General features: G+C 41.9%; 1 protein-coding gene across 3 annotated transcripts in view; it reads right to left on the bottom strand.

Moving 5' to 3' along the window:
- Positions 1-23,570, bottom strand: part of ITPK1 (inositol-tetrakisphosphate 1-kinase) — a 158,245-nt gene that overhangs the window by 44,900 nt on the left and 89,775 nt on the right. For all 3 annotated transcript variants that reach the window (XM_051620286.1, XM_051620287.1, XM_051620285.1), the window contains one exon: positions 19,235-19,352. In XM_051620286.1, coding sequence (XP_051476246.1) covers positions 19,235-19,352 — 118 coding nt within the window. The remainder of the gene's footprint in view (positions 1-19,234; positions 19,353-23,570) is intronic.

Consider the following 23,570-nt stretch of genomic DNA (forward strand, 5'->3'; position numbering starts at 1 on the left):
TTGCAACACTGGTGACTCCTGGAACTGAGAATAAACAATCAAAACCAGATTATTTTCTTTCTTTATTTAATATTTTCCTATGTTTCTTCTCCTAGAGGTCTAACAGCCATGATCATTCCCAGATAGGAAAATTCTAAGGTTTTAATATCTGTTCTCTCACTACTTTGTAGTAACTGGCATCAAGTTCTATCAAATAATTTATTATTTGAATAATTAGGTTTTAAATAGCTTCACTAAAACCCCAAAACTATTTAAATTTTAACTACTGACTTCTTTTGCAATATCCCTTTCAAAAAACAGTGCTAGGACCAGCAATTTATTCTCATGATTATTAATGCAACCCCATTACACAGCCTGAATTTCCTATTCCTCTGAATCTGCCTTTGCTCAGTCATGTTCCCTGCTTCCTTTTTAAGGGGAACAGATAAGTATCCTCCTGGAAATGATCCCTGCTCTATCCTACACTCATAGAAAGTGTAGCCAGAATGAAAAAGGGAAGGCAAAGAAACATCAGAAGAACAACAAAAGGTCAGAAAAGTTAAAATCTTCCACAACACTATTTTGTATCAAAAGACAGTGAACTTGCAGATCTGACCCACAAATGTTGGTTAGAATCAAATCAGCTGGATGAGAAGTGCTGGAAGTAAACCAGAAAGCCTTGTATTAATACCATTAATCTTCCATTTGCCTTTTGTAAAACAACAAACTACCCCTACTGCACCCAGAGGACAGGTAACTGAAAGCAGAGCTATACACAATTCTCACCTTGTGTGTAAACACAGAAATGAGATTTGGGACCTGCAAAGAAAATGGCATCCTTTCAGAAGGAACACTGCAATCCTTCTGCTTATTAAAGTCAACATGTGTTCCTTCCCACTCCATTGCTCCAGCATAATGAAGGCTCTGCAGGGGTCCCAAGGAGCAGGCAGGCTGGCCTTTCCGGGAACAGGAAGAGCTGGGCACCAATAACCCCACCACCCTTCATGGGAGACCTCTCACTCCTCCAGAGCTGTCTGAGCATTCTGGCCTTGCTGTTTTGTGCACTATACTTTTCTTCACTCTCTAAGTTTGGTGTAAGATCTGAATTAGATTCCATGAGTCTTAGCTGTTAGTAATACCTCTAAGAAGCTACTTTTGTTTCTTTGCAGAAACAAAATTCAAACAGCAGTTCTGAGTACAATTACTTTACAATCTTATTTTCCAACTTGGAGCAGGGTGTGCAGGAATGAACTCAGAGACATGAAGGTGATCAGTGGGGCTGAGGGACTGGTGGATTGGGCACAGATGACATCCACAATTTGACAGAAGAACGTGAAGGAAAACTGGTATTCATGCAAGTAGGAACTGCACATTTCTGAGAATTTGCTTCCTAATTAAAATAATTTGCTTCCTAATTAAATTAATCCTGAGATCCTAGTTAAGACTTTCTGGAGTATGTTTGCTACTTACATTCTTTCAGAGCTCAGCTGCACCACTCACTCCCATCTCACTGACAATTTTTTTAGTACAAGCTTCAACCTACAGTAACTAACCTTTGCATTGGTGTTTTACTATACTGGTATCTGCAAGTTAGATGTGATATACTAGGAGTTACTGTTTGTAACTGCCCACTGTCCAGATAACTCCCCCTTTAACACCAATCTTTTTTTCTTTTCTTTTCTGTGTTTTGTTCAAGCTCAAATGCACCTGGACATTTCTGTCAGTCTAAAAAGAGACTTGTGGGGTGGTTGTTTTTTTTGTTTAGTCAAGATGCCTGGATTCAGGAGACTGACTACAGCCCAGGTCTTGACAGCCTGAAAGACTGCCTCACATAACAATAGTTCATCTATGTTTTTTTTCCTCCCAGTAAATCTGGAAAGAAAAAAAATATCTTCTATCAATAACTACACAACAACCAGGACTTCTGTACTACTCAGAGTTTCAGTTTTATAGCCTCAAGCATTTCAACAAAATGGCTGTGAAATCCAAATGGTGAGGAACTGAAGCATTCAACTACTTCCTTATTTATGTTCACAGAACAATGGCAGACTAGTAAGATACTTACCTTAAACCTTTTTAAGGCATGCAACTGTAAAGGTGCACCACCAACCCTTTACTTTTCACAGCTGGTTGTTGAATTAAGAAGGATTCTCCTTAGCCCTTTTCAGATATTGGAGAAATTACAAACTAAGCCATGAAATTATTGAAATGATGTTATAAAAGCAGGATCTACATTTGTCTAGGGACTCTCATTCTAATCTTTGTTTTTCTACTCAATTTTTGTTTGCTCTGAGCAAATCTCTTACAAACTGCATGTCAAGACATTTCTATAATGATCAAGTGAACAAGAATTATTTATGGCAAGATTTATATAACTACCTACACGTGGGAAGCTCAGCACAGTGTATTTTTAGTAGGCTTTAAAATAATGACGAAACCTGTATGTTTAAAGAAATCAGGTCATAGCTCAGAATCCAGCTTTCACTAAATGCTGTATCAAAGCATTTCCCTCAGTATACATGTACAATTAAAAGCTGTGTGGACACTGTGGAAGCCTCACTATTTTCCTGTAACATTGTAGGATCATTTGTATTACAGTGGAAGGTGAATATTCTGTGCAAAAACACACGATAAGAGGTAGTGCCTCCCTCAGAGAAGTTTCAAACCAAACAAATAGAACTGATGAAAGGTAGAGGTGTGAAATGAAGAAACAAGGAAGTGGAGAGATTAATACCTAACCAGGCACCATCAGAAAGGCTTGGAACAGGATCAAGCCTTTCAAGCCCCAACACAGTGGACTTCTACAGATTAGTCTTTAACAACTTCAAATCTCTCTCTGTACCTTCCTGGCTGACATGACACCTTTGCTCTAATGGAGACAATGATGGTGTGATTCCTAGATTAATACTATATGCCCTACAGTCACTAAGAACACACATCTACACCTTAGTCTTTAGAAGTTGTAATACATGGTGTATGCAGCAGAAAAAAATCATAGCACTAGAGCATAAACCAGAAAGTGTTTTGAAAGAATTATTTTTTTAAAGGAAAAAAGAAAAGAATAGGAAGCCGTCTTATGTTTAGACTTTGAAGAAAACAAACTTCCCCGTAAGCCTGAACAAATATTCAGTGCATGTGGATCTACCTTTACCAAAGGAAAAATCAGTTTTCCCATAAGGGCTAACCAAGAATGGAAAGTTATTAAAAGAAATTCTCTTGGACAAAATCATACAAAAAGCAAAGACTGCTTCAGAGTTCAGATGGAAAATGGATCAAAACCAGCTGCATAAGACAAGACACATTAAATTCAATATGAAATGTATTTGTTTTACTCTTCAGTTCCAGGCAAGCTTTTACTCGACTACAATTAAACAAACACAAACTATCCAATGCAATTCACTAACTTACATGGTTAAAAAATGTACCTAAAATTCAGTATATTTACATTTAGAAGATAAATTTTGTTTCAGGATTCTTTCCTGCTCCTAAATCAGAAGGATAAAAACCCACATGATTTTAGGATTAGAGAACTATGACTGTTTTGGTTTTTTTTTTCTTAAAGATAAAATCCTTGTGGTAAATCACAGATATAAATAGGAAAGATAAGACAAGTACTGCCAGATTCAGAGAAGTACGTGCATGTCTAGATGTGATTCTCATCCAGTAAATGCTTTGAATCCCAGCTGTTTCTCAAGATGAACTGGTTTTGATTGTGCTAATGTTCAGGGCTCAAATAAAAGGTGAAACGGCCAATACAGACACAAATCTGTTATTTAAAAATGGTACTTCTTTTTGTGGGTAAACCTTCCTCTGAATCAATTTGGATTTGAAATTAGTAGGGTTTTTCAACTGTTTAAGCATCCAGGCTCTTGAGCCACCTGCCAGATGGGATAGAGGGATGGGGAGCATAATGAAGCCTCCCATAATCCAAGGAGAAATGATTTGCAACCTCCTACAATACTTAGACACATGCAAGTCTACGGGGCTGGGTGGGATCCACCCAAGGGTACTGAGGGAGTTGGCAGAAGTCCTCATCAAGCCACTTTCCATCATCTATCAGCAGTCCTAGCTAACTGGGGAGGCCCCAGTTAGCTGGAGGTTGGCAAAAGTGGCCCCCATCTACAGGAAGACCGGAAGAAAGATCCAGGGAATGACAGACCTGTCAGTCTGACCTTGGTGCTGGGGAAGGTTATGCAGCAGATCCTCTTGCGTGCCATCACGCTGTACATGCAGGACAACAAAGCAATCAGGTTGAGGCAGCATGGGTTTATGAAAGGCAGGCCCTGCTTGACTAACCTGATCTCCTTCTATGACAAGGTGACCCACTTAGTGGATGAGGGAAAGGTTGTGGATGTTGTCTACCTAGACTTTAGTAAAGCCTTTAACACAGTTCCCCTTATTATTCTCCTGCAGAAACTGGTTACTGATGGCTTGAATAGGTGTACAATTTGCTGGGTAAAAATCTGGCTAGATGTCTGGGCCCAAAGAGTTGTGGCATCAAATCCAGCTGGTGGTCGGTCACAAGTGGTGTTCCTCAGGGCTCAGTGTTGGAGCCACCTCCTTTTAGTATCTTTATCAATGATCTGGACAAGGGGATTGAGTGCACCATCGGTAAGTTTGTGGACGACACCAAGTTGGACAGGAGTGTTGATCTGCTTGAGGGCAGGAAAGCATCGCAGAGGGATCTGGACAGGCTGGGTTGATGGGCCAATCTGTATGAGACTCAACAAGACCAAGTGCCAGGTCCTGTACCTAGGTCATAACAACCCCATGCAATGCCACAGGCTTGGAGAAGAGTGGCTACAAACCTGCCCGGTGGAAAAGGACCATGGTGTGTTGTTAGTCAATAGGAGTTGAACATGAGCCAGCAGTGTGCCAGGTAAGCAAGAAGGCCAATGGTATCCTGGTTTGTATCAGAAATAGTGTGATCAGCAGGACTAGGGAAATGACTGCTTCCCTGCACTGGTGAGGCTGCACCTCAAGTACTGTGTTCAGTTTTGGGCCTCCCAATACAAGAAGGACACTGAGATGCTGGAGCATGTCCAGGAAGGGCAAGAAAGCTGGTTAAGGGTCTAGAGCACAAGTCTTGCAAAGAGCAGCTGAGTGAACTAGGACTGGGCCTTGTCTGGAGAAAAGGAGGCTCAGGGGGAGACCTTATCACTCCCTACAACTTCCTGGTCTCTTTCCCCAGGTAAGAAGTGATAGGATGAGACTAAATGGCCTCAAGTTGCACCACAGGAGGCTTAGATTGGATATTAGGAAAATTTCTTCACCTAAAGGGTTGTCATGCACGGGAACAGGCTTCCCAAGGAAATGGTCCAGTCACCATCCCTGGATGTATATAAAATACATGCAGATATGGTGCTTAGGGACATGGCTTAGTAGTGGACTTGGCAGTGTGCTAGGTTCACAACTGAACTTGATCTTAAGAGTCTTTTCCAACCTAAATGTTTCTAGTAAGGTTGGGAGAATGTGGAAAATCCGACTGCTGTTCCCACTGGTTCACCTGGGTTTCTGGGTTTCTGGCTGGATTATCAAGTGCCTACAACAGGAGGGCCAGGATTCACTAAGCCTGGCTATGTTGTATATGTTGGTAAGCCTGGATTCTGAACACAGGAAGTGCCATTTTCTTGTACGAAGAACAAAAAAAGGAGGGTTTGGTGTGTGTAACCAGTCTGTCTTATTCTCTCTTTTTTGTGTTCTGGGGAAGTGAGGCAGCCTCACAGGCATGTATGTGCCACTTATTGAAGCTGTTTCAGCTACTCCGTCTGCTTCCTGAGCAATACCTTAGCTGGCCACTACTGCTGCAGCTGATGCATGAAGCCAGTCCCAGCCAGACAAACCTTCACAAACCAACCATGCAAGGTCCTCCACCCATACCTGCCTCCAGGGAGCAACGTATGCCTTTGGCACAGGTATCACTATTGTTTCAGCTAGTCAGTTATATAAAAGGCTTTAAAAGCTTCTCTAATCACTTAAAAGATGGCAGTGGTCACACATCTGCAGCCTGTCTCACAAAGGATTTGTCCTAATTCACAACAGTGTCTTTGAAAATAATCACTCTAAGAAGTAAGGCAAGATAGAAGAGGCAAAGTGTTGCACGATCTTTGCTCAGGACAGGTGTGCACTTGCAAAGAGCTGCATCCACAGAGCCATTCCTGCCAGAGGTGCAATTACCATCTGGAATGGTAACCCCGCGCCAACACCTGGATGGATGTAGTTATACAGACTATAAAGGTGCTTTCTTCTGGTACAGTTCGTCTCTCCTCCCACGCAGGAAGTTGTGTAAGAGTATCCACATTAGAACTGTCACTCACTGGAAAAGCAACACACCTAATGCAGACAAGCCCCCAAACTCTCCTAGATCAAACTCTCCGGCAACTCCAGCCCCTCACCAGTGTGAGAACAGTTTGTGTTTTACATGTAACTAGTTAACAGCTATAGTAGGTCTTAACATTAAGTTCAAAACAAATGGAAAAGCCAAACTGCTTGCAACAGGGCTTGCACTTTGATCACAGATGTGAAGAAAGATGCTTTCCAGTTAAGCATAAAGTGAAGCTCCTTTAATCTCACCTCATACAGATGTCCAAAAGAACAAGTCACCTTTCTCCCAGAGACTCCTAGGCCAACATGCTACAGAGTAAGAGTCGGAGAAGAAGTGGGGGCGGGGGGAGAGGAGATACTTTCCTCTGTTTTCTTCTTCTCAAAATTCTAAAGTCTCAAAAATACTGACACTCTCAACCACTCCTTTTAGGTTAATTTTAAATTATCATTTATTCAGAGAAAATAAAACTGATATTTTCTGATCTCTTCTAACATTTTCTTTCAGAATACTGAAAAACAAAAGCAATTACAATCAGTTCTAGTGTCTAGGACATATACTTTCCCACAGCACAGGACCTTGAGGAGAAGCATCACGCTTACAGCATTGCCTGTATTTCATAAACAGCTCATAAAATAGGAAAGCGTACAAACACTGTGGGGCAGTGCTGGAAGACACAACACTCAGAATTACTAGAAAACCTAGCAAATGTAGAGCTCTGCATTCCCCTAAGCACTTCTGCCATCTAGGTAAACACATTTCAAGATGTAGCATTTTACTAACTGGCAGCAAAAGAACTGATTGGAAAACTCAGGGTCAAAGTTTATGATTATTGCCATAAAATGTCAGCATAGATTTTACCCCAAAAACTTGTATCAGACTCCAGGTTGCAAAGGCAGCAAAAATCAACCAAACAAAAAGCCCAACTGCAATCTCGAGTACCTGCATGACAACTTAGAATAGATCTATGGAATGCCAAAGAATTTATGGTAGAATCCATTTCCCTACAGCAAGAGACAAGGAAAGTGCATTTGAGCTGGCTGGCTTTCCTGGTAAAAGCACCCCTCCAGAAGTGCATCTGCCTCCCTGCCAAAACTAACAGGTTTGTTTTTTAAAAAAATATTTTCTTAAAAAGGAACTAAAGAACTGTTCCCAAGAGCAGCAACAGCACCAGCAAATTACACAGTACAAGAAGTTGGTATGATACACTCTTCTTCTAGAAAACCAACACTAATTGCCCACTACTGAAGTAACTGCAGTTTATCGCCTCGCAAATGCTTGTGAAGATTCCCAAATCAGCAATTAGCATCTGTCCCATTGTGATTCTCTGCCTAATATCTTATGCAAATTATACAATTTATAGCTTTAGATTTAATGTGCAGTTGCCTAATGCCGCAAGGCAAGAGGAGCCTGCTGATTCAGGAATGCATAATTCGACTGCCTCTCCCTTGTGAAGCAAGTGACAAGGCATTCCATGGATTTCTCCATCATGGAAGAAATACTTGTTCCTGGCTGCATCACGTCCCCATGAACAGGTGCAGCCAGTCCACAGCTCCTCTTTCAGCATCCCAAAAAAAGCAGAATGAAGCCAGCCTTGTCCCGCAAGCCCTATAGCCAAAGTAATGAGACTGTGCCCAGCAGAAACATGTTGCTTTTTGTAAGGGAGCACAGCCAAACATATTCAGGTCTGGCTGCACTGACCCATGCAGACTTTGCCCCACTGGGAGCCCAAGACTATTGAGACTGCTCAGCTCTTTTGCCACCACAGGTAAGCATATATGCTACAACAGGTCTCCCTCTGTGCTGGCTCCTCAGAGGACAGGTATCTATTAATATTTCAGCATGACTTTGTTAAGCTCCTTAGCTCAAGTTGTGAGTAGCTTGATGTTTCTTATTGTGAAGGACGATCAACATCAAAAAATACTGGTGTGGAAGGCTTCACAAGTTTCCTTCCCCAGTCCCATTGCATTCCAGCACAATGAAATGCTCCTAACATCAACACTGGTAGATGTTTGTCTGTCTGAAGTGTTCATAAAATCTCCAGTACAGAAAGCTCATAACTATTCCATGAGTTTGTCCCAGAACTACAGAAGCCAAAAATCATACCATACCTATCCCCTCCTCCCAGTGTTCAACCAGCACACTCACAGGCTTCCCAACTGCTGACTATCAAATGGTTCCCCTGGTGAGGCAAGTAAGTTTGGCCAGCCTTTTAGAGAATAAGCAGGGCTGTTGTCAAGGCCTCGAATCTGAATCTCAACAAGAGAGAACAAAAATGCCTGGTTCCTGCCCTAAGGCTCTATATGCTGTACTTCTTCAGAAACATTGGGTAATGCAATCCAAAACAGACTATTAGAAAAGTAAACTATCCCTGCAAATTTGGCTGAAATGAAACTGTACTAGCAGTACAGATCCTAAAATCTCAGAGCCATATTAACACATTAACCTATGTGTTGCACACAATACTACATGTAGATTAATTCTATTAGATAGGAACCAGGACTTTGCACAGGAAGGGGCTCACATTCAGTATGCCTACTCCTTACTTGGATGGGTGTCTTGTCAATACACCAGTGACTAAGTAAGCTGGTGTGACAGAGTAAGCTCTCAGTTTTAAGTGAAGAAATTGCATCAGTGAAGTTGAACTTTCCCACATGACCTAGAGCTTAGTGGGCCTTCAAACATTAATAAAATACACACCAGAAAGGACAAAGCTCTTCTTGAACATTTACATCCATCACCTTCATAGTATCTTTAGTGTCCCTTGGTGAAAAGGACCTCATTCAGAATATTCATTTACTCTCTGGGTCAGGAAAGATGAGTGGTGGGTAGATGTCAGCAAGACTGACCCTGTGTCACTGCAGGAGACATTTCACTGTTAGCTGCTCACTGGCACTCAGAGGAAGTGCAAACACCCCCACAGCACCTGGAATATGAACAGTCCCCTCGTGCTGGAATTCCAATGCTGCATCTAAAGTTAAGGCTCTCAGTAACAGCTGAGTGCTCACTTCCCTCCCTGCTCCAGGAGACGCTAAAGAAGCTGGCAGCTGAGCTGCAGCAAAGGCAAAAAGCTGCAGCTATTCTGGTCGTGGAGCAGCCTTTTTAGGGTGGGGAGTGAGGTGAGAGCTGTGACACACTATCTGTCCAACAATTTTCGTAATTACATGGGAGATAAATTTTGTAACCACTCAGTCTTCCTCATGATTTTGCCAGGCAGCAAGGGAGAAAATGGAACAAAACATTTGAAAGGTTTTTTAAAACCAGTGTGCTAAGTAACACCCTGCCCCAGACAATGCACCAGTGTGATCTGGAGGATGACCTCCTTGATCCTCTAGTAGAACAAGAGCTAACAGACAAACTTCTCCAAGGGTGTTCAGTACCATTAAGTCCCTGCTATGTGCTAGGAGTGCTGGCCCCACAGTGCCATGGTTCTTTCCCCTCACACACAACCCCTTACCTCTTACTATAGGGTCTTGTGTGGGCTTTAACTTAGCAAAAGAGAAAGCTATCAAAGAAAATACAGTCATAACCACATCTTCCAGCCCTATTTCTGGCAGAATAACACCTTTAACACATCAAGCAGTAAGCAAAGTTCCTGTTTAATATGCGGAGTACTCATAAGAATTAATATAAAATCCCAAGACTTCATTCACAAGATGGTAAAAGTGTCAAAACATTACTACTCATACCAGGTTTAAAGTTATGTAGAACTAGAAAATGCATTAAATAATCACTGCAGCTTCAGGCATTCCTGCTTCCTGGGAGATGAGCAACGAACACAGGAATTATCAAACCAAACAGGACTGCAGTTCAGCTGTTACCACATTATCTCAATTTCTGCTACTTGGCAGGGGATTTCAAATGAGAGGAAAACCAAAATGTATCGTCCCCCAATGTAATTCAAGTTGTGGATGTCAGAGCTCATAAATGGAGCTTCTTTCCAACACCCACCAGTCAGTACCATATATCCCCAACTATGATGATATGTAAACCTTTTTAACCTAGCTGTGAATGTCTGCTAACTTTCCCAGTCCAGCTATGACCTTAATTAGTATTTCATGGCAACTGCACAGATATTCAACAGAACTCTACTGTGACATGGTAGAAATGAGAAAAGGGGGATAGTTTCTCCATTTATTCATATTTTGTTTGCTCAGGTTTTGTTCCACCTATGCTAGCCCCAGGATGATCTCGCTCTCCCGTTGTATGGCTGACTTTTGGCACCAGCCATGTCCCTTTTCTTCAGAATTCCTTTAATTTCTAATGTGTACTCTTAAATTCAAGAAAGCAGAACTGAAAACAGTCTTCAGGGGAAACAAAGTGCTTTATTTCCATAACTGCATGCTTGGTGTTTTCAATGCTATTTTTGGCCACCATAATCTTTTTGTTTGGTTCTGTTGGCATGTTCTCTTTGAACTACTGAGGCAGAGGGGGCAGAAGTTTCCAGCGAGCTAACCCACTGTGACGCCACGGTCCTTCCTGAGCAGTGAGTCAATGTAGACATGAACAATGCATGAGCTGTCCATATCTTTTCTTTATGGGCCCAAGAGACTGGATCTATCATCACACTGACTCTTCACTGACTTTTGGTAGACCCATCTGATATTGCTATCTCCCATTGCCTGGAAAATACTAAACAGTTTGGACTCATCTGAAAGATCTGCCAACCTGTGTACATCTGCCTTTTCCAGAGTTATGAATAAATGTCCTAGAACACCACTAGTGTAGGATGTTTGACTTACCACATTGAAAGTAGTTTATTTATCTTTCTGTCTTTGGCCTCTGTCTCACACTTTCAGATGCTTCAGTTTACTTAACATTTGCCCTCTAAGGAGTGATTTTTCCCCCCCCCCCCAAGTTATTTTATGTACTAACTTGTGTCCAGCTATCCAATCTATAGCTTACAGCTTCAAAGAACTCTAATAGGTCAGAAGGGCTGAAGGCAACCAAAACAACATGGCCACACACATGAATTACTCATGACAAGAAGAATCCTTGCTCCTCCTTTCCTAATTCCAGAGAGATAATAATTCTCAAGAATTAATTCATGCTGTTTTTAAGACCCAACTGGAAATGTCTTAGGAATGCCCCATGACAACAGATTGCAGCCATAACTTATATCTCTTCCCCACAAAAGCAAATTTGGTCATTATTCAGATTCATCTAAGCTCCAGTCACAAAATTCATAGAGCTCTTGCTTCAACTGCTAGAAGTTTTTCCATCTTTTCAGCTTTGAAATTATACATATAGATGCAAAATAAGTCTCAACACTCACATGCAGTAAGCGGATAAAAGGCCCAGCCGTGGTTTTTTTAGATTCAGATAAGCAAAGGAGACTAGAAGTTGGATGCAGATTCCGCGTACCAGGCCACAAAAGCATCCAAGATTAAAAGATTAAACCTAAGTGCACCCAAAAGTAACATCTGAACTTTACAGACTTATTTTGAAAGCCCAGTGACCATTAAGACTATGAGGATCAAAAATGAGGACTTACTTTTGGCTCAAGGAGTTCTGGCTGGCACACTGTGAGACAAAACAATACAAATGTTTTCTGTATTATTCTCTGGGCTTTCTGTCGGACTGCAGAGTCAGCTTGAACAATACCAAGCTGTTATATCTTAGCATGCCAGAAGCAGCAGGCCAGGAGACTGCCACTCCTGCCTGTGACTGTGCCTGTCCTTGCCACAGGGGCCCCCAGCTCTCTGGTCCCTCCTACCCATGCTGGGACCAAGCTGACAGCTCAAAATAATGAAAATATGGGAAGGGGGAGAGGCAGGAAAGGAGAGTCTTTTCCTATTTTCTGTTTCTGAAATGGCTAACTTTCAGCATTCTTAGCTTAGAAAATCCTTTTGTAAACTACCTTAACAAAAGCAAGCAATGGAACAACAGAGATTCCAGGTTCCCTCTGGGGCTTCCCACATTCTTTCCTGCCACCTCTCTCAGAACAGGATTAATCCTTTAAAACCAGCTGGCTACTTTAAATTTCAAAGCCAGGGCTTGTTTACTGTAACACCAACAGTCCATGTCCCTTTGTCAACCCCCTCTAGATGAATGAATGAGCTTTTATGAGAAAGATGTCAGGTGACACCTCCCCGGGTCACAGGTCCCAGAGCCTTTCCAGTCTGACAGAGCAGGACTGAGACCTACCAAGTGCTGCCAGCAGGGTACAGAGCATGGCCACATGCAGCACTGCTGCGTGCTGAGGCGCTTTGGACAAAGTCATTCCAGTCACAGAGAATATTGATGCCATTCCAGTTACTTCCCTCCACATTTGTACACTAGTTTTGGACAGAAATCAGAACGCAGAGAGTGAACACGCACCACACTTGGAGCGAGGTAATGAGACATCTGTTTGCAGGCGTTCGTGGTGGAAAGAGCATACAACCGACAAGGGAGACTTCTGCAACCAAAAACTGGCAGTTATTTGCAGTAGCTAACAACAGTGCTCCAACTCAGATACTTTACTGATATGTCCCTACATAAACAAGTGAGCCTCAGGTGGGTGATTCAGAGCACTTAAACCAGGGATTTGCTTTCCTTTTAATAGGAGCTTCAAATACAGTTAAGAGGTGCCTGAAGATAACCTTTTTGACAATTCTTCTCCCTCCCTTCTGACCAAATCTGCTATGAAAAGTAGGCCTCTACTCAGTTTCAAAAGGTGAATGCCTGGGGCTATGTATACACAGCTATATTTTTAACTGGGTGGCCTGATTTTGAGAAGTTATGAGTATGTACCACTCCAGCAATGTACATGCGCCATAACTTTAAAAAAATAAACCCCAACTACCTGCTTTGGCATTGAATTGTAAATACCCATTTTTCTACTCAATGACAGTTCTACAGTTTCTGTTAAAACAATGCCTACAAGGACTGCTTGGCATCAGAGACTCACTGTATCAGAGTATGTGTATGTATAACTGGAAAAGAGGCTCCTGACCAGAAAAATGTGGCATCTAAAGGGAAGATGTCAAGAGAAGAAAGATAGAGGAATGACATGCTGTGCCCAAAACCATGCAGCAATTCAGAACTAGCATCAAGCAGAAAACCCTGAGACCCAAACCAACACCTTACCCATTACATTGTGCTGAGCTTCTCTGTCAAGTCATAAAAGATACAAACGAGGAGTACTTCTAAGACAGACAGAATCTGGTTTAAAGAAATTGAGGGAAATGAGAAGAATGCCATGATCTGTTCTGTAATATCCTCCAAAATCAGAAAGGAGTATACACAACAACTGCAGCATTTCATACAAAAGTAAACAGACATACATTATTTTGATTACATGCTGGGATTAAAATATCACAGATAAAAGGTTTTATACTGTTTGGAGTGGCCTGAGGGAACAGTTCCTGTGCTTCAAAAAAGAATGTTAGGAGAGAGAGAAATTCAGAGTCGCAGCTTGGCTGTTGCAGGAGTACGTACTTCTAGGGGAATGCCATGAAGACAAGCTTCTGCAGAAATTTTGGATTTGGAGTTCAATTTAAGAACCTAAGAAGATTTTAAAAATGGGGAAAAAAGCCAGGTGGAAGTGGTTAAAGAACTTAACTCCAGCGTGTGCAATATCTGAAGTTCATACATGGTATCAAAGAAACTTCTAGGTCCCTTGAGACAGCCAAGGAAGCTGAGTAGCAGAAGGGAATGCCATTTAGGTAGAGCACCGAGTGAGTAGCATGTTTACCTAGTTTGGTTTTAAATTCCTTCAGTTTAGATTATTACTTGTAAAATGTGTAGGGAATTTTAGAAGCTTTTAATCTTAAAACTAAAAATTTAATATAAAAAGGTTAGTTAGTGCCTAGTCACAGTAATTATCTATTACCATCTTAAGCATAATTTAGAATGTAAGATTTTGAATACTGAGGCTGTAGGATCAGTTTTTCAAAATGGCATTGAGAATTTCGTTATTTTTCATTAGGTTCAAGCTTAGAAAAGGCTGACACAGCTCCAACAATACAAAACCCTGCTAAAACTGAAATTTCCATTAAATAGGGCTCCTAATCTTTCACCAAACGTTACAGAACCTGACCATAGAATCATAGAATCCTAGAATCCTAGGGGTTGGAAGGGACCTCGAAAGATCATCTAGTCCAACCCCCCCGCCAGAGCAGGGTCACCTAGAGTACATCACACAGGAAGGCGTCCAGGCGGGTTTTGAATGTCTCCAGAGAAGGAGACTCCACAACCTCTCTGGGCAGCCTGTTCCAGTGCTCTGTCACTCTCACAGTAAAAAAATTTTTTCTGATATTCACCTTAAACCTCCTATGCTCCAATTTGTATCCATTACTCCTTGTCCTATCACTGGTCATCACTGAAAAAAGCTTAACTCCATCGTCTTGACACTCACCCTTTACGTATTTGTAAACATTGATGAGGTCACCCCTCAGTCTCCTTTTCTCCAAACTAAAGAGACCCAGCTCTCTCAGCCTTTGCTCATAAGGGAGATGTTCCACTCCCTTAATCATCTTTGTGGCTCTGTGCTGGACTCTTTCAAGCACTTCCCTGTCCTTCTTGAACTGAGGGGCCCAGAACTGGACACAATACTCCAGATGCGGCCTCACCAATGCACAATAGAGGGGGAGGGGAACCTCTCTTGACCTACTAACCACACCCTTTCTAATGCACCCCAGGATGCCATTGGCCTTCTTAGCCACAAGGGCACACTGCTGGCTCATGGTCATCCTCCTGTCCACCAGGACCCCCGGGTCCCTCTCTCCTACACTGCTCTCCAGCAGGTCAGCCCCCAACCTGTACTGGTACATGGCATTTTTCTTCCCCAAATGCAAAACTCTATACTTGCCCTTGTTGAACTTCATCAGATTTCTCCCCGCCCAAGTCTCCAGCCTGTCCAAGTCCCTCTGAATGGCAGCACAGCCCTCCAGTGTGTCAGCCACTCCTCCCAGCTTTGTGTCATCAGCAAACTTGCTGAGGGTACATTCTGTACCCTCATCCAGGTTGTCGATGAAGATGTTGAACAACACCGGTCCCAGTACCGACCCCTGAGGGACTCCACTAGTCACAGGCCTCCAACTAGATTCTGCCCCATTGACTACAACTCTCTGCCTCCTTCCTTTCAACCAGTTCTTGATCCACCTCACTGCCTGATCATCAAACCCATACTTGATCAACTTATCTACAAGGATGCTGTGGGATCTATAGCACTTGTATATCAGAAACAATTCTTTACAGATAAGTAAACAAAGCAATACAGCTTCTGAGAGAACTAAACTGCTATATCAAAAAATGTATTCAGTGATTTATTTCAAGATAGACCTGCCAGCTGTGTAGGGGAAAAAGCTGGGAAAATAGCCTTTCTTTGTTAAAATCTTTTAAAAAAGAAGACTCAGAAGGGAAGGTTTCAGAATGACTAGCTCTTTTAGAGCTTGCACTCAAAATAACAAGAGAACAGGAAAAAGAGGAAGTCACAGCCCTGGCCAAACTATTGCTTCCAAAAAAGAATCCATTAAAATAAATGATAAAATAGCTCTTTAAGCTTTTTTTCTTTTTTCTTTTTTTTTTCCAGAAGAGTCCCACTTCCCTTCAAGGGAGATATCACTATCTGGACTGAAGAAAGTAACAATCAACTGCTAGTTGCATGCTAACACACCAGACTCAAGGTGAATCCCAGAGCAGGTGGCCAAGACAGGTTGTGTAGTTTCCATCCGTAGAACAACTGGACACAGACCTGGGGAACCTGCTTTGGGCAGGCAGCTGGACTATATGATCTCAAGAGGTTTATTTCAACCTCGATGATTCTGTTAATCTGTGAACCTTGTATTTCCACCAGGACTGAGTAGTTACAGGTTCACTCTAGGACATGGGAAGACCAGGTTCAACCCTGTGCTTTCCTGCAGAGTACACATACAACTTTTGCCTAGTTACTAGTTTTCCTCCACCTCTGTTCCTTTACTGGCCATAGACTGTGGTAGCAAAGACAAGGAGCGTGCCACAAAGCATCTTTTCAACCCATTCTCAGGAGGCTGGATCAAAGTATTTATCAGTCAGATACTTGACTCAATAAAGAGCAAGCTACAGCCTTTCAGAAAGCCCAATGATATCCAGATGTCCAGTCTTAGACATTTCAAATAGGGATTTCCTTTTCAGGAAGCATGGAGAATTCACTGTCAAAAGGACAGGCAAAGCATTAATTTGGACATCTGAAAGAAAAGTACATTTAAAATCAAGCTGTTTATAGAACATGGGGCCCTACTGCAGAACAGTCACCTGAGCAACGTCTGCCATTTTCAAAGGTGCAGGTAACACAGAGGGAGGAGGATTCAGCATCGAACAAACTGGAGTCAGAGAAGAATGTGGTCACTTTCCCTTTCACCCAACTGGTGCAAAGCTTTAGTTATATAGTTACTGTAAGGTCTACAGGGTTGAAATTAAGTGTAAACTGAAAATCATAAATAAATACTATACTTCACTTGTAGTTACTTTAAAACAGAATTCCAATAGAGGTTATGATCACTTGAATCCAAAACTGGTCTGTAAACCAACACTGAATTTTCTTTTGAAAGACTTTGAACAGCAGATTTCTCTTTATATGTATGTTCAATCCTCCAGAGTTCCTGGCATTCCTTTGGAAGAGATAATTCCATAGAATCATAGAATGGTTAAGGTTGGAAGGGACCTTAAAATCACCAGGTTCCAGTCTCCCTGCTAGGAGCAGGGACACCTCACACTAGACCAGGCTGCACAGGCCTCATCCAACCTGGCCTTAAACACCTCCAGGGAGGGGGCATCAACAACCTCCCTAAGCAACCTATTCCAGGGTTGCACTGACACAAGTGCAGGACCTTGCACTTGGCCTTGTTGAACTTAATTTCTTGGACTGAATTTAACCCAACACATTAATTTTGTATCTTGTGATAAGATGGGCTCTTTAGTTACAGCTAAAGACGAGGCTATTATTTTCTTGGTAGTGACTTCCACTTTGAAATTCCAGAACAAGAAAGATGCAGCTTCTCATGCTACTCACAGATATATTAACTTCTTGTTTGATTTTTCTAAGTGCTATGGCTTTGGGATATGACATGACAGCTGCACAGCAGAAAACACAATTTAGCAGGTGAAAACAAGGGGGGGGAGAAAACCCCACAACACTGTTTAGAGGAATGTAACTGTTGTTCTCACTGCAAATCATTATGTGTGGGAACAGAAGCTGATCTGCTTAGGCCAGGACAAGAAGTTAGCCAATTATTTGTTGTCAGACATTGGAACATGCTGCCCAGAGAGGTGGCTGAGTCACCATCCCTGGATGTGTTAAAAGTTGTCTAGATGTGGCGCTTGAGAATATGGCTTAGTGCTGGACTTGGGAGAGTTGGATTAATGGTTGGTCTTTTCCAACCTAAGTGATTCTACAATTCTGTTATTCTACTCAGCTGTTCTGAGATTTCCTCTGCTAAATACAAAGTTGGTTCAAGGTCTTTGTCATTTTATTTCTGATGATGAGAGAGATAAGATGAGATGGGGATAGGAGTGCAGGGACACACACAAGGACAGGGGAAATACAGTCACCAAAAACTGCAGCAGACAGCAAGAACAGGTGAAGCTTCTCCTTACCTCATTCCTCAACTTTATGAACAGCTTCTTTTTAAATTATCAGTTTTAGCTGAATACAAACCTACTTTGTTCTTTTTCTTCCTTAAGGATTTATTTCTTTTCCTCATCAGTTTCACCAGAGGATGCCAAAATATGTGCAAGACAAACCACTTGCAAAATCTCAATGCTTTCCTGAACATACTGTTCTCACAGAGATAACAATAATAAGATTGATAGCAATTTAATAAAAGAACCCTACTGAATCTCTCCACTGTTAGAACAGAATCCCAACCACTTCCTCAGAGCTGAGCACTTCCTCTGCCACTCACAAACAGCAATAAGCACTTCAAAACAAAATTCTTTGAAAGTATTTGAATATTTTCTCCTAAAGGGACTCCAAAAGACAAAGGACCTTGCTGATTACTGGTCTTATTTTTACATAAAGACACTGCCGATGGGACCAGGCAGTTCAGATGCAAACAATATGCCTGTAAATTCACAATCATAAAAACACAAATTGAGGAGTTTCTTATCTACCTATCAAGATAGCCGTAACACAATCACAATGGTAACTCCAATAATGCCACATTAGAACATAATTCAGCAACGCAATTTCCTCCAGTATAGTCATCTAACATATGAAACATACATCCAGAGTTACTCTAGATTTAATCTCAAAAGCCAATAAATGTTTCAAGAATGTCAGTAACAGAAGTAAAAAGGGAAAGAAAGATTAACTTAACCCCACAGTTACAACAGTTAAAACTGTAAGATACTAGAATTATTCAGGTTGAAAAGGAGTGACTTCTAAATGTAGGAATACAACTCAAAGGATGCCAATTGCAGACAACAATCTAGGACAGGTAACTAGCCAATGCCGGAAGTGCCTTTATGTTCCTCCTAGCAATTAAACTGTGCAATAGTATTCCAATGCTTCTCAAAGGTCTTAGCTCTATTTACAATTTAATTTCTTTCAGTCACTTCCAAAACAATTTTTTCTTTCTTCCATAAATCTCCCCCAAATTCAGGCCTCAGGATTCTTATGACAAGCTGCTAAGTTTGTACATTCATTTCAATTTACCAGCACGCACAAAAAGAATGTTTTCCAGAAGATTTTTGGGAGTGCTCACTGTAGTAAATATGCTCCCCATTAAATCCACATCGTATTTTTAACCAGATGCAAACCTCCTTTGTGTATATGGAAAAAGAAGAGCACGGGATTCCAGAGGGCAATCCTACAACACAGGAATGCTTCAGTGTTCATGCTCCCATGAAGAGAGAGAATGCAAGGGGCCCAGAGCTACTACTTCAAAGCTCACATCCAGCCTCCAGAAGCCAGCTGCATCCTTCTCTAGTCACAGTAAAAGCCTTCAGGGAGAGCAGGTATTGGCCTACCTTGCATGTACGCCTCTATTTGCCGAATTAGCTCGTAAGACTTGGATCGGTCCAGAAGTGTACGAATAGCTGGAAGAGGGTCCAGGATAATGGTTTCTGGATGAGCATCAATATACTCCTGCAAAACAAATACAAGGGGGGAAAAAAAAAAAAAGTGCATTAGATTGGCTGAAGAAGGTGGAAAAATAATGACATGGGGAAGATAACAAGCAACGTTAAAAACCTCAGTGTCCAGCTTCTCTTCAAGGGGAAGCATTGGGCAATGCAGCAAGTCACCAGTCTAGACACTGACATTTGAAACAAACACAAATGTGACAGGTTTTAGGATGGCAAATTTCTCCTGTGGACTCACCATCAGCAGTGAAGCCTGTGCTACAACCACATCAGCTCAGAAGGGAGCCAGTGGCAAACTGCCACAGGAACAGCTGTGAGCAGGACTGAGAAAAGCAGTTAGGAGAAAAAAGATGACACACTGCTATCTTGGGGTTAGCCTTGCATTGAATTACTGCACATGAACGTCACAACTGTCTGAACCAAGCTCAGAACTACATCTGTGTTCTTTAATATTGCTATGATTGCTGTCCTCTAGCTGGGCTGAAGACAGTATAAAGAGCTGGATGATAAGGGCTGGAATTTCTTTTTTTTTTTTTTTCTTTTTTTTTTTGGCAGAGCTGAAGAGATTGCTGCTTCACTGTGTCTTCACTGAGTTTTGAAAGCATCTATCTTCCTACTTCTCTAAGTTCATACTCTCCTCTCCTGACTACAAGAACAAAACAAAGTTAATGCTCTCATAGATCTTCATCTTGGGAACTCATTTCCCATTCCCTGAGGTCATGACTGCACTACTGCATCTTGGCCATGAACACAGACACTGCTGCCAGGTACTACCCTTGCAAACCCAACAAAACTTTGTTTCTCAGAACAGAAGCTGAGTTCTTTCATCACAGCCCCAACCTGGCCCTATATAGTCAATGGGACAAACAAGCACCCATTTTACCCTATCCAAAATCAGATTAACATTTCCAAAGTCAGTGTCTGCCTTTGCTTCACCCAACTTCACAAAGCCATCTTTACATTTCCACTCATTTCTTTAAATCCATTCATGCAAATCCATGACAAATGGTCCTGCAAGTAAATGACTAATAACTTCCATGAGTCCTAATTCCTTAAATTGGTTACTTCAGAGAACATAACATCCTCAAAAAGACACTTCGGGGTATGATGAGGTGGCCTCAAAAGATGTACTTACTAGATACTGAGATGAAGAGAAAAGAATGGCATCATCTGTTCCCAGCTAGTGATTTCACTAAGCAGGAACACAGACTTTTTCCCCCAACTCCTACTAGCACTGGCAAATTGTTGCTTTCTGCTGACCACACAGTCTGAACTGATGGCTTGCTAAAAGGGGATTACTCTTTTGAGGATAAGAAGATCCTCCATTGCGGTTTCATGTACCCACAGCACGACCCATAGCAGACAAGCAGCTTTCCTTCACAGAGCATGAAGCACCCTTCAGTGGCAACATGTGTGTCTGATGTATTTGCTAATCTCCGCAAAACACAGAGTGAATTCCCCAAAGTTATGCTCCACCTGACTACCACTTGGGAAAAGTAAAGGGACAGAGCACAGTCAGTCGTCAAGACTGTCAGACCCAGGTGCTGTCTCACCCTTGCAGTACAGCCTGAATAAAAAGCCTCTTCAGCTCACTGAAGCAGAAGCTGGGTTTGTCAATTACTTGAAGTCATTAATACCCAGAACACAGAGACAGTTTTCATGAGTCTCCTACCCCCAGTACTTCCAGAGTCTCAAGTAGAGCAGTCAGCTTTCAAAGACAGAAGATATCTTATTTTTCTTAAGAGACAGAGTATCTTGTTACCTAATGCATCTTAAACACCTCCGTGTGTCTAGACATACATGCCCTTTTATACAGCAGCAAAAAGACAACTTGTGGAGCTAGGATGATGCAGTGATTAGGGCGCTAGCTTAAACTTGCTGATCATGAAGCCATGGTAGAGTATCTCAACTTACCTAAACCATAACAAGACAGCTCTTTCAGTCCCTCTATGCCTCAGCTTAAAAAATAGGGAGCTACCATAGCGTGCATCTTCACAAGCACACCAAGAGGATGAGCACATTACAGACAATACTCTGGTGAGGCAGCAGCTAAGTATGCACAGTAACCAGACTGAACAAGCCACAGCTCTGAAACTTCACCTCAGCAGAGATCTGAAAGCAAACATCCTGCACCATTTCTGATGTGTGTACTAGCTCTTCCTTTCACACTGTGGTGACCACCCCTCCATTTCAACCAGTTTCTGGTTCCACCTCAAATTCAAGCTTCCTGTACTTCCATCCTGGCCCAGCACTTACTCTGTCCATACTAATCTCTCACCTCAGACATACATTTCTCCTGCCTGTGGCCTCCACCTTCTTCACTCCTCTCCAAGAAGGGTATGATTTTCCCCTCTCGTAGCTATTTGCACACCTGGCATGTCCCACTTGTTATTCTGGCTTACATTATTCTAAGTATTTCCAGAGGGAGCTTGCTTCTTTATGCTTTCTGTAAGGAACTTCACACTGCTTTATTTATAATGATAATGGCTGTAAACTGTATTAAAAGACCATCCTAGCAGTAAGCTTGACACAGCATAATGAAGTTAACAGGAATGAAGGCATGATCCCAAGGCCATTCTACATCAGGCAACGTGTCAACAGAAGTGAACATCTTAGCTGACTTTCCAGTTGACCGATTTCTCCTGTTGCCTTAAGGAGCCTCCAAAAAGCTCTGTAAGGCAAACATGAAATAACTGATGAACATGAAGGAGATGGAGGCTGTCTTCCAGAAGCCATTTAGAGTCTGGAGGACTTCAACAAACTGATGTTGAGAAGAACTGCACTGAGTGCAAAGAAACAGCCCCTTTACACACACACACACACACACACACACACACACACACACACACACACAGGAGCTTTATTTATAAAACAAGGAAATTTCTCAGCATCAAACCTATTTCGGGCATTCCAGTTCTTCTCTATTTACAGACTTAGGTACTTGGACAGCCAGAGGATAAATGAATGGTAAAACTCAGAGACTTTGTCAGCAGGGCAGTGAAGATCTGCATTATCTGAGTGAAGGACAGAACTGGGACTCTCTTCAAGAGCTAATCTGGGGACAAATTAGAGATCTCTTACTTTAACTGAATCCAGAAGCAGCCTCCCCTTTGAAGCACAGGAGTCTGTTAATGAAGAACAAGGTCAATGTATTTGCATAGGGCATCTCCATTTGAACACAGCTAGTGGTTAACTGCTAAAGCTGCTTAAGGGCCAGGAGCATCAAAATGCACTCAAATCCTTATAACTCTGCATCTCTTCTCACTGTATTGTCTGTTGCTTGAATTTTCATCACAAAGCATTAACTCTGCATTCAAAAACAGAACCATCAAGCTGCACCAGGATCCTAAAGCAAATCACTCAGCCTCCCTTTGGGCATATAAACTGCCAACACTTTCCCAGTCTCCCACACCAGTATATCACCAGCACGTGCAAAAGAAAGAGTTCCAATATCTATGCACAGAAAAATTCTTAAAGTCAATAAATTACAATAAGAAAAATCAATTTTGTTAGCTTCACATTAACAATTATGGTAGGTGATGTGAAACCTTTCATAAACTTTAATACTTTACTAGGGACTGCTGCACAGTCAGGCATCACATTCTACTGAATATATAATGTAACTGTGGAGATCACTTCATAGGTTGGAAAGCTCTTGATGTAGCCCAAGTAGCAGCACCCTTCCCATGGCACAGAATGGTTCCACTACAAGAAATACAGATCTAGATGAACATGAAAGGTTTCCATCTAAGAATTTTGATACCACATGGGCTACTTACTATAGATACGAACTTGAAAATGGAGCAGCTGCAGAAGGAAAGGAGAAACAATGAGGCCAAGAGATAGCTTTCAGTACAGCACAACCTTTCAACTTTGAATGATCAAATCTTCTCTGGTTATCCATTAAAACAACTCTGCACCCTTCTTTGGTGGATTTACCAAAGACTGGTATCGAACAGCAGACCCCAACAACCCAGGCAACAATCTGGAGGATATTTGGGCTTCCCAACAATATTTTGAAAGGGCTCTGTCCCTGGGCTGCAGTTCAGCTTGACCCAGACAAAGTCTATGTTCTCCTTTTTCTAATCTTTCACATAATAAAAGCAAACAAGAAGAAATAAGGACTTTTAGCAGATCCTGCTTTGTTTTCGTTCCAGGCTTGGCATCCAGTCATGCTCTGTACCAGTCCTGTTATTGGCAATAGACCAACAATGAAACTTGA

This window comes from Apus apus, chromosome 5 (genome assembly GCF_020740795.1).
Source record: "Apus apus isolate bApuApu2 chromosome 5, bApuApu2.pri.cur, whole genome shotgun sequence".
NCBI classification, from domain to species: domain Eukaryota; kingdom Metazoa; phylum Chordata; class Aves; order Apodiformes; family Apodidae; genus Apus; species Apus apus.